Source organism: Epinephelus fuscoguttatus, linkage group LG16 (assembly GCF_011397635.1).
Source record: "Epinephelus fuscoguttatus linkage group LG16, E.fuscoguttatus.final_Chr_v1".
NCBI lineage: Eukaryota > Metazoa > Chordata > Actinopteri > Perciformes > Serranidae > Epinephelus > Epinephelus fuscoguttatus.
The window spans coordinates 36540670-36552981 of record NC_064767.1 but is presented as its reverse complement, the minus strand read 5'-3'; the positions used below and the strand labels follow the sequence as shown (position 1 = coordinate 36552981).

General features: G+C 40.6%; 1 protein-coding gene across 2 annotated transcripts in view; it reads right to left on the bottom strand.

Annotated features, from left to right (window-relative positions):
• The window catches only part of ttc27 (tetratricopeptide repeat domain 27), a 137740-nt gene that overhangs the window by 33163 nt on the left and 92265 nt on the right, over nucleotides 1–12312 (bottom strand). For both annotated transcript variants that reach the window (XM_049601182.1, XM_049601181.1), the window contains exons 11-12: nucleotides 7097–7192; nucleotides 3831–3953 (exon numbers count right to left, since the gene is read on the bottom strand). In XM_049601182.1, coding sequence (XP_049457139.1) covers nucleotides 3831–3953; nucleotides 7097–7192 — 219 coding nt within the window. The remainder of the gene's footprint in view (nucleotides 1–3830; nucleotides 3954–7096; nucleotides 7193–12312) is intronic.

The following is a 12312-nucleotide window of genomic DNA, read 5'->3' as shown; positions in this document are numbered from 1 at the left end:
TAGACTGTACAGCCTAACCCGGCAGGGGAGTGTGATAGCCTAACAAGGCTTCCTTCCCTGGGTCTACCTCCTCTGTGGTAGTATAGGTAAGGTAAAGGAGGTTGTTGGGTTGGTGTGGGGAGCAGTGAGACCTGGCATTAGGGGAGTGTCTCTGGGACGCCAGAGATCACTGTCTAGCCTCCTGGAGGTGTCGTGGGACCAACTAGACGAAACACCGGTGAAAGGAGGTTCCCACCCGATGACCCCAGAGACATGTTAGTTATCACTGCTCACTGGTCTGTATAGTTAAGCCTTGCCATAATAGCTTGTCGTAGGGCTTAGGAGGTTATTCACTGAGTGCTGATCCCCTTTTTTTTTTAAGAGCACAAACTTCTTGTGTTTATTTGAATGAATTAAGAACCCTGTAACGGTGGCATCATTAGTGAACTTCAGGAGTAAAGGAGAAAGGACTGAGCTTTGAGGGGAATCGGTGCTGATGGTCTGGGAGTCAGAGATGTGTTTCCCCAGCTTCACATGATGCTTCCTGTCAGACAGGAATTCAGTGTGGCACACTCAACTGAAAGAGCTTGTTAAAGGCATCGCTCAAGTCCACAAACAGGACCTTGGCTTAGGTTCCTGAGGAGGTCAGTTGCTGGAGGATGAAATGGAGGGCCATGCTGACTGCACCATCTGTAGACCTGCTTGCTCTGTAGATGAACTGCAGAGGGTCCAGGGGTGGGCCGGTAATTGTTTGGAGGTAAGACATTACAGGGTGCTTGACTGCAAGACCAGGAGGACAAGGAGGTCAGGGTGATGGGTCTGTAGTTGTTAAATCCTGTAGTCCTTGTTTTTTGGGGGAAAGGGATGATGGTGGGGGTCTTCAAGCAAGCTGTTACTTTGTACGTCTCCAGTGAGGTGTAAGCTGCATTCACACCAAATCAGGTGTTGCAGCAATTAGCCGCAGTGTGTGGGAGAGTCACTTAAAAGGCCCATCTGTGGGAGAGTGGAGGGTGAGGACCAACTATAGAAGGCCAGTGTGCCCATCTCAGCAACTGAGTATTTGATTTCAGTGAGTTTATGTTGGCTTATGAAGAATTCCTTGAACTATCATTATTGTAGCATCTTTAGTGCAATAAAATATACATGTGCGAGTACACAAATGCAAAGTGGGTGCTCTCCTTTGTAGGACAGTACACACAAGCTGTTTATACCTAATTTGTTTATTTTATTCACTATAATATTTTTTGATAGAAAGACTGCATTACTTGTTACTGTGGACTGTGGGTGTCTTACCGGTCTGATCACGGGTTACCAATTGGCCACTTCAACATAAATTTGAGTTGCTTTCTCCAAAAGTTGAATCTGTTTCAACTTTTTGTTGTAGGCCACTGCGTTCTTTTTCCGCCTACCCCCTGCAGGTCCTCCACCCCAGCCTAGACACACTACTTACATTGAAATGAATGGAAGGAGAGGTGTTCTACCACAATGCCAAATTTGGTGTGAATGCAGCTGAACTAGACCTTTGAAACTGAAGAACTGCTGCTCATTTTATGTTTTTTGCAAAACTCTGCAAACTCTGCTGTGCGTAAAAATCTCAGGAGATCAGCCATTTCTGAGACAAACTACCCCATCTGGCACCAACCATGGTGACACAGATCAGACCACATCTGATGTTTGATCTGAACCCTTAACCATGTCTGCATACCTTTATACATTGGCTGATTATCTATTCGCATTGACGTGCAGGTATATCAGTGTGTCCCAGCTAAATTGGGCCACTGATATGACTTTTCAACACTCATGTTCTGGCTTGGTTTGGTTAGGTTTGACTCTGCTCCGTCAGCCCAGCGTGGCAAGGATTTGCATCTCCATTACAACAGTGCTCCCTGCTTGAAGGTGTGTCTTTAACTGATAATGGCTTGTCTTGAGTCAATGACGTTTAAAAACAGCAAGCTGATCCACGGCTAAAGTCCCTCATTATTTTTCTGCATGTGTTTTTCCATCATATAGCAGGGCAAGTAAAAGAAGTTTACCCGTTGTTGGAGGTGAGCTGTTTGCAGAGGTGCAGTAAGAGCCTATTGTCTGCAACTCTTCATCCAACACCTCATTATGGCCGTTTCTGCTTGGATTCTTCTTCCCTGGCTTGTTTGTATTAACGACTGAAGAAGTTGCGCTAATTCGGTGATAAACACATTCAGATTCCATTCAGAAACAGATTCCTTACATTAAAAGACCTGTGTTACTTTGATATGTAGAAGCTTTTATTGTGAAACAGCAAAATACAAAAACATTAAGTTTTCATAAGCAGTAACTTAACAGGACTCCTATACAGCTTAAAGTGAACACAAAACAGTAAAATAAAGCAGATATCTAAAGTAAAAACAGGACACAGGAAAGAAACTAAACTTGAAACAACAGAGATTCTGTAAGAAGATATAAAAGTAATGAGAGCTGAAAACACACTTAAAAAAATGTTTTTCTCTCTGATCCGTGAATGGGAGAAGAGAAGAATGCAAAATAAAAACCATGAAATTATAAACAATCTATTGTTCCTGTTGCAGTTGTGTTTACCACCACTAAATCTGTGCCATGTGTTATTTGGCTTTGCTTATAACTGTCTCAGGTCACACTCATGTCATATGTAATTTATTCACATTATGTTTCAAGTTTTGCACTAATTTTGCAATAATCTTCTGTGTGTGTGTGTGTGTGTGTGTGTGTGTGTGAGGTTGCTTGTGCAGAGAACATAAGGTTTTTGATCACCTGTGGATAACACCATTTTTGTACCGTTTATGTAGATGTACTGTTTTTGTGGGAAACTCTTTTGGGCCACTGACCAAATTCATTTTCTTCATGAATACTACCGTTAAACTTGAAAACCTTTTTAGAATTCCTCCTTCACACCCCAAAGCACTCAAATTGGACTCAGAGCCGATGAGGTCAGTAACAGTAAACAGCCATTCAGGCAGAAATGCAAGGACTTTAACCCTTAAAAGCACAAGTGTTTCAAACATCCCTATATTATAAATCCTTTCAATCTAATTTTCACTTTTGCTTTAACTTGCTGGTATGCATCTCTTAACCTCAAACAGAAAAACCCATTAACAAGGGTGATGAAAGTCAGCAGCCAAAATCATTGGTATTCAGCAGCAATGCCTGTCTGAACCACAGCAAACAGCTGTTAAAGAAAGCTAAATCCATCATTTCTGACAGTATCCATCCCCTGCACTTAGAATTCAACTTTGTACCCTCTGGATCCTGCCTCAGACAACCATCAGTCAAAACTAACAGATATTAATTCTCCATCATGCCTCTGCCATGCCAGCCCTCATCTCTGTAAAATACAGACAGCATCAGCACACCTCTAACCATGCCCGTTTCTCTTTTTTCATTCTTTTTTCTTCTTTTTGTTCTTCATGTATTCACCCTTTATACTCCTATATGTTTTTTAATTTTTTTTTTTTATCATGTGTGGTTGCAACCCCATTGCAGAAAGAAATGTTGGCATTGAATGTTTCTGCAAACCACCAATATGTTACCTTTGCACTTTATAAATTAGCAGATATGTTGAAACATAATTTCAACAAAACTGTGGTTAACATTGGTTATACTTGGTTTTGATAAGGAAAAGATCATGTTCTGGCTTAAAATACCCAGTGTGAGGGGCACGATTCTGGCAGTCAAAAGAGCTATCAGTTGTAAGTTGTGGCTGTATTGCAGCTGGAATAATCCCACTGCAAGATGGTCTCTAGTTTTAAACATAAAAATGGTAAAGGTACGTTTGTGTGTGTGTGTGTGTGTGTGTGTGTGTGTGTGTGTGTGTGTGTGTGTGTGTGTGTGTGTGTGTGTACCTTGCCATGTTGGCCCAGCCTCTCATGGCAGATAACTGCATCCTCCCAGAGCTCCAGCTTCTCATAAAGGAGCAGAGCTGAACTGTTGCAGCCGAGGTCCATCAGCAGGCTGGCCAGCTGTTTCTGTAGAGGGGGAGAGAAGAATGAACGGCTACAACCATTCTAATCACTTTGCAATGTTGTCAACATGCTAACATGCATACAGTGAAAATGCTAACATGATCATGTTTATTGGGTATATTGTTCACCATGTTTGCCATCTTAGTTTAGCATGTAAGCATGCTAACATTTGCTAACAAGCACTAAACACAAACCACAGCTGGGAGTGATGGAAATATTACTTGTTATGCAGGTATGTGGACATAAACCATTGTTAACCAAATATATTATAATTCATTGTAAATGGGTAAATGAATGTCTGAAGCAAATTTCATAGCAATCCATCTGATAGTTGTTGAGGTATTTCACTCAAATATCAGTCTGCTGGTGGCGCTAGAAAAAAAAGTTAGGGGATCACCAAACTCAGTGGGACATTTGAAAGTCTCTACAAAATTTCTTTGCAATCCATCCTATATTTGTTGAGGTATTTTGGTCTGGACCAGAGCAGTGGACTGACCAATCGACAAACCAACCTTGATATTCCTGAAGCCACATCGCTAGTGTCTAAAAATAATGACTATATGAAATGATTACTTACATGAGTGTATATTTGAAAGTTGTTCTTTATACCACTGAAATGAATGTAAACCAATGGCTGCCTGGTCAGCAGTGATGTAATATACTTCACTATGTAATGTGTAGATAGATGCCTGAAATGTATAAAACCAACTGTATGTAAAGAATAAAAATTCCTTCAGTCTAAATGTGTAAAAGTTATTTTCTCCAAATTAAAATAAAGTACAACACACACAGAAAAAAACAGAACCCCACCCCCAACCATAACTAGGCCTTCAGTGCTTTGTCACATGCAGGCCATGGTTCTCCAATGTCGAGAAAAAGCATCACAGTACCTGCTACAATCATCCGCCTCAACCTACTTTCAAGTCCTCAGGCAGCAATAGGGACTCTTCAATTTCAGCTTTATTGCTGTTATCAGTTATTATATGGCACCTGGGCGATGTCCCCTCCCCCAACTGATCTCTCCAACACTCCTCCTCCAATCTCTTGGACAAGTCTAAATCTTTCTATTACCGTTTATTCTGCTCACTGCTCTTTCTATTTCATTCTGCCTCTTATCCTCAGCTCTGTTACTGTCTAATGTTTGCCTTTGAAGATCTAATGCTTTGTGGTTCAGGAAATATGTCACAAAATGTCATAAGCGCAGTTTTCTACAGCTCCTATGAGACCTTTATATAGCTATATATATCATCTACACTATACATTTTCCCCTGTTGCTTTAGAGTTGTCACCTTTGCACAAAGAGCAATTCTTAGGATCATACTAAGAACTGAAAGTGAACATTTTCTAGCTGACAGCAATTCAGACTGTGACTATAATTGACCCAACAGTGACTGTCCAATCAAAGCTTGGAAACTAAAACTACTCACAGCAGGTCTCCTTAGCTTTGGATTTCTTCCCAACAAGAGCGGTTGTTGGAAAGGTACTCTGTATCTTAAGAATTAAAAAACTTTGTATTTTTTATTGTCTTCTGAAAGACAAAATAACATAACATCAGCCAAAGCATAAAAGATAAATTAAACGATATACTAAGTTGATCTAGCCACTAACATTAGCATGCTGGCTAACTAGCTTATTACTGACAACAGTAACCTAGCCTTACCTCTACATCTAAGAGCTAGCATAGCACTAGCTAACTACCTTATTTTGTGGGGTCATAGGTGCCATTAAAAAATGATCCATTCAAGAAATAAAGAGCCACTGTGTGGCAGCAAAGATATCAGAGTTTAACAACTGAACAGCATTATGGATGTCTACTTGTGATACAAGGGCAAACTAGCTCTATATAGCCATGTAATACTTATCCATCATATCCATCTTCCATCGGTGAGAATTGGCTGGATAGACAATATAGACCGACCAACACTTGTATACTTGTATGCTTGTTTGTTTGGTTGTTCAAATTTAAGCTTGTTTAACAACAGATTCATTTAGAGACAGCTAATTTGTTGAGGTACGCCTCTACATAATATATTGTTATTAGTGTTGCTAGCAAGCTCACCACTTTCACCAACAATCACCAATTAATTCACAGTTAGATGTAAAAATATACTGTTTTCACTGTGGTCCTCTACTCTCTCTGCTGTTGTGGGCACAACACAGGCCAGCTATGTACAGTCCTGCAACATTATCCCCACTGCTAGCAGTCAGCTCACAGCTGCCTCTTGCATTGCAATGATCTCTGGTGGCAGGTGAGGCCACCAGCATGAGGCCTGCAGTAAGAGGCCTCTCCAGTATGAGGTTAATAGAAAATGAGCATCTGTATTTTTGACAGTATCAAAAATCATACTGCCAGAATTTCTAAATATTCTGATATACCGTAACACCATGATACTGCCCAAGCCTACATAACACATTTTAACCAACATATAAATGTTCTCAGAGAATGAACTGTACCGGACTGTGGTGATACTCTGACAGTACCTCTAACATCAAGCAGCTTGACGTTTTGTTTTTTAGTGAAATGGCTAAACAGCTATTGCATGATTTGCCATGAAATATGATTCAAATATTCCTAAGGTCCCAAGAGCACCCAGCCCAGATGAGGAGTCTGTTGTGCACCCAAGTGAGTAACTTGCAAGCATATCAGAATTGTAAATATAGTTATGTTGTTTGTAATCTTGTTAGTTTCTAACTGGCAGTGGCTAACACAGTGTTAGTGGATGTAAAACATACAACATCTTCTACCATGTGACAGTGTGTTGCCAATGAATTCACAGAGCTGCTAGCATGGCTTTAATTCTGATGGGTAAGCATCAGAGTGCAACATCATGGTTAGGTTCAGTTGAGGTCTTTGGTCACACTGTGCTCTCTGGCAACCAGCACTGAAATTTAGCTGCAATACTAGCACTCTTTCATTTGCACTTGCCACAGTGGATATAGCGGTATATGGTCTGTTATGGTCTGTTTATATAATGCAGACCCCGCATCCCCTCTTGAGAAATTTATTCCACCACTTCAAATGACTACATATTAACAGAAAAGTGAACTGAACCTTGTCACTGAGTACACTGTCTCTTGGTTTATTAAAATCAAGCATTCAGTGTGTTTTTGAAAAAAAAAAAAAAAAAAAAAAAAAAGCTCACTACCTGGACACTCCATCTGGTTGGAGCTTGGCAGAAGTAGAACCCCTTGAGCCTTTCGGTCACAGGACAGTTCTTGTCTTCAAAGTGGTCTACTATCACCTGAAAAAATAAAGGAGAAGATGACATTCTACAGCTGGGTCTGTTACTTGTTCGTTAATTAGTCCACATAGAGTTTGCTGCAGAAAAGGAGAAAAAAAGAAAAAAGGTCAGAACAGCCCTTTACAACCCTGACAGAAAAGGAAGGTGGGGAGTGAGAGGAGTTAAATGAGTTACACCTGTGAGCTGGGGGAAAGGAAACCAACTAATAAAAGCAGCATGGCGAACAGAGGGGAGTTAATGTGCTGAAGTTTGCTTCAGTTTCTGGATATCTTTGCTCTAAAACCATATAGGAAACTAGAATTACTGCCTTGCAGTTGTATGCCTCCAGGAACCAGTCAAGCTTCTCTTTCAGTTTATATCCATGTCTGTGAAAACATAGATAATTAACACACATCTTCCCCCCAGCAACACAGAAGATCTATACAATCGACCAAATTTAGTATCTGACCAAATGTCTCCCCTTCTGCTCCTGAGTTAGTCACTGAATAATGGCCAGAAAAGTGTTTTATGCACAACATTATGATGTCACAGTGAAACTGACCTTGACCTTTTGAAAAAAAGAGTCATCACTTTATCATTATATCCTACTAAACTTTTGTGTTAAATTTGGTCATAATTAAAAAGTGAATTCTTGACTTATAGCCAAGACATGTTTGGTAAGGTCAAAGTCACCTTGACCTTTGACCATCAAATTCTAAACAGTTCATTCTTGAGTCCAAGTGAAGACGACTTTTCTGAATTAGAAGAAACTCCCCCAAGGCCTTCTTGAGATATTGTATTTACGAGAATGAGACAGATGCAAGGTCACAGTGATCTTGATCTTTGACCACCAAATTCTGATCAGTTTATTGATGAGTCCAAATGAATGATTGTGCCAAATTTGAAGAAAAACCTCCTGGAGACATCATATTCACAAGAATGGGAGGGATGTACATACGAACAGACAGGCAGATGAACAGACAACTGGAAAACATAATGCCTCCAGCCACGGGTATTGCTTGTGCGGAGGCATAAAAAGTAAAGTCAAAAGTAAAGCAAGCGGCAGCTGATACCAGAACCGGCTGGATTGTGTGAACTCTTCTGGACACCAAGGCTACTGAAGGTGTGTGGATCACTGGAGCAGATGGGATGAAGGGACTCCTGTTCATCAACTTCTTAAATCTGTTTTTGGATGCACCTCTGGCCATTAAGATAACTTTCCTGTCACTACCCTCTTCAGGCTTCCTTTTTGAGTAATATATATTACTCTTTGCCCCAATGGACCCTTCCCTAAGTCCAGCCCCAGGATGCAGACTGGCCAATCATAATGTAGCATCAGGCCAGCACAGACCTGGATGAGACATCAACTCTAATGCAATCGTGTCAGATTTCCTTCATTTTCAGGTTGGTTTTGTGGATTTTGAGCAAAATGTTGTGTCTGGGGCAAATCCTGTATTATGATACTCACTACCGCAAGGGGTTGGAAAAAGATAAACGTTTCTTCCCTGTTACAAAAACCAAAATCAAACCCCTAAAAGTGTAAGGTTAGCTAGCTAGCTAGCTCCAGAAGATATAGCCTACAGAATGTATACATATACTGCTTTTGCTTTTTAATGATTCTAACACTGAAAAAAGACCTACCCTGCTGTACAGGAACCAGTGAAGGTAAGCAAGGAAACTTTGCTGATATTCAACCAGCTGTGTGTTAATGCATTGCGTGCAGATGAGTGTTGTTTGACATCCCTGCCCGTTGGGCGGTGGAGGACCGAGTGCTGGAAGCAGCACGAGGGCTAAACCAAACACCATTTATTTGCACATACTGCGATGACACACAGCTGGTCCAGTATCAGTAAAGTTTCCCTTTATATTCATTATCTTCTGTCTTGATCACCAGTGATGTGGTGGTTCACTTTTACACTGTGATCTGCAGTCTATAATTCTACTTTAGCTACTAACTATCTTTGTCTTTTAAACTTGTTTTTGCTGCTGAGTGAGTTTGACATCCTGGATATATCCTTGAAGTGCATTTTGTAGACCCCTCTGTCTGCTCCTCTCTGAAATCACTATTTCATTTGTCCAAAAATATGCTAATATTTCTTCAGGGAGTGCAGCTACTTACTGTGTGGGCTCCATGCTTAATGCAACAGCTTGTCAGACCATCACAAAAGGGCGGGGCTTAGCAAAAGGTCAATTATATTATTCCTCCTTCATCATTAGAGTCTTAAATTCTCCAATACACATACACAAACACACACTCACACTGAAGTGAACTGGATTGAACTGCAGCCATATACACACACACTCATGCACGCTCACACACCCTGAACTGAAATGAATTGAACTGAGACATGTATCATGAGTCCTCTTTTGATTTGTTTTTTAGTAAAAGGACATTTGATTTTCAAATCTTGTCTTGGCTTTGAATTTTGTTTGACCTAATAATATTTTGGGTTGGGTTAAAAACACAGAGATTTTATTGATGAATGAATCAAAAGTGATGGTGTAAAATTGTGTTCATTCTCTGGCGCACAACTCATACTTTTGTCATCTGGGGATAAACCTATGCTACAGAACTCAGTTAAAATCTAAGTTAAAGAGTTTCTGCCACAGTCAGGCACTGCCGCATAACATACACTCTAAGTATGAAGAGACAAGAAACATAAACTAAAAAAAAAACCCTACAACAAAAAATTAATTCAAGTAATATACCATTTTTTTCAATATATGAGTATTGAGTTAAAATAAGTAATAAGATGATTTTCAAATGGAGGTTGAGTTTCAAAAATCTGTTTTCAGCAGATTAAATACAAAATAAATCATCTCAGTTAAATATAAAATATAGAGACTTAAGTGTACAATACTCTAGAGGGAAATGTCAAGAAATTCTGGCAACTAAGGGAGCGTTCAGACTGAAAAAAGCTGTGTTAAAGCCATGCAAAGTGATGGTGACAGGGAAGAGCTGAGCCAATACTTAGGATCTGTATCGGTCTGATACTGGCCAAAATTACTGGATCGAGACATTGGAAAAAATTCGATCCGATCCATAAGCCCAAACTATCATATAAATACTTAACACGACATGCCGTAAATAGTCATGCAGTTGCGGCAGCACGTAATGCATAAACAGTAGCTGGAACGTGTGTGGCAGGCAAATAGCCTTGCGTTGCTGTTCTGTTGGCTGTGTGGAGTTATTTTAGGTGCAAAGAAGAGAAAAGTAAAACAGCCGAGTGCAACGCAAGTGCCTCCAGGGGCGGCAGCAGCACCAGACATTTCAACACCACAAAGTTGATAAAACATTTGCGGAAGCATCATGGAAAGGGGGATGAAGACTTTTTACAGTCAACCAGTGCTAAGAAGAAAAGTGAGCCGTGACAACAGCCACTGCAGGAAACAATGCTGAAGTATGAGAAACTCCCTCCAGAGAGCAACAAAACAAAGATGATAACGGAGAAACTCATCAACTTCGTTTTGCTGGATGAACAGCCACTTTCTGTTGTTGAAAATGTAGGTTTTGGACATTTGGTGGAACATTTGGAGCCTTGCTATCAGTTGCCAAATCAACATTTCATCTTTGATATGGCCATCCCACTAAAGTACAAAAAAGTGTGCAACTTTGTTTCGAAATGTTTGAAAAGCGTTGCCAGTTAGTTTAACAACCGACATCTGGAGCTCAGACGTGTGTCCAATGTCCTTACTAAATTTGACGGCACAGTGGTAAGACTCAAGTTTTATGCTGCAAAAAGCAGTGCTGCAGACTAAGCAATTTCATGGCTCACACACAGGAGAGTCAATTGCCACAGCAATCAAGGAGATGCTAAATGCATGGAAAATTGAGAAGAGCAAAGTCCATGTCATTTTACAAGACAATGCCAGTAACGTGATAAAAGCAATGGATTGTTTTGGAGTTGCCAGTTTAGGATGCTTCACGCATACACTGCAACTTATTGTGAACGAGGGACTGCTGCCACAGCATAGTGTAAGTGATGTGGTGGCTTTCTGTAGAAAAATTGTGGGTCACTTTAAGCACTCGCCACTTGCATATTCATGCTTGGAGGACATTCAAGTGGAGCTGTATATGCCACCCAAGCATCTGCAGCAAGATGTACGAACGAGGTTGTGCTCAGAGCCTCATTGCACAGAAAAGGGCCCTGTTTGTATACACAGCAGTGTACGACCTGCCAGCCACAATGACCGCAAATCAGTGGGTGCTACTGGAAAAGACTGCTGCAGCTCTAGCCCTTTTTGAGGAGTTGACAAGAGAGGTGAGTTCTTCATCTTCATCTGCATATGATGCCATTCCCATTTGAGTGTTCTTAAATGCATTCTCAGTCGAGAAAACATGGCCAGCAGAGGGGACCTCATCCACCTTAGAGCCAACAAAAATGACTCCATGGGTAGAGGCTACAAGCAAGAGCGAACTTGGAAGCATTTTTGATGAAATTCTGGAGGAAAGCGCACCTGGTCCTGAGTCAACCACCACAAGTGTATGTGTTGAAGTGCAGACCTACCTCAGCATGCCAACTATTCTGCATTTGGACAATCCACTGCTGTACTGGAAGATCAGCCAACCTAGACTGTCTTCCTTGGCAGTCACAGCAACTAAATTTCTCTGTGCACTTTCAACAAGTGTGGAGAGCGAGAGGCTCTTTAGCACAGCCTCCATTATTATCAATGAAAGGAGGAGCACACTGACAGCTGAGAAGGCTGAAATGTTAATCTTTCTGAAGAAGAACCTGCCTCTCGTGTGGGAGGGGCCAAATTTATGTCAAATGTGTAAGGACAGTAAAAGTAAGTGGTTGTGACAGTTTTAAGGTCAGGCAGCTACTATGTCTTATTGTCTTCATTGAAACATTAGAATTGAGTGAATATTGTAATTGTGTCCATTCTAATATCTAGTTTGATATGGGTGTTTTACATACTGTTCAACCCCAGAGGTTACATGTGAAAGAAGAAACATTAGAGTTTTCCACTTTCTACCCTTAGTTTTTCTTCAATGCAGCTAATTTGATATCAGGTGCAGTATTAGCCTAGAGTTTCTGTTGTGAGTGCCTTAAGAGGGCATGTCTAATGTACTGTGTTCCACTGTACATTTTCTAGTGGAGATGCTATTTTTTTATGTTAAGTTATAATTATTTAGGCTA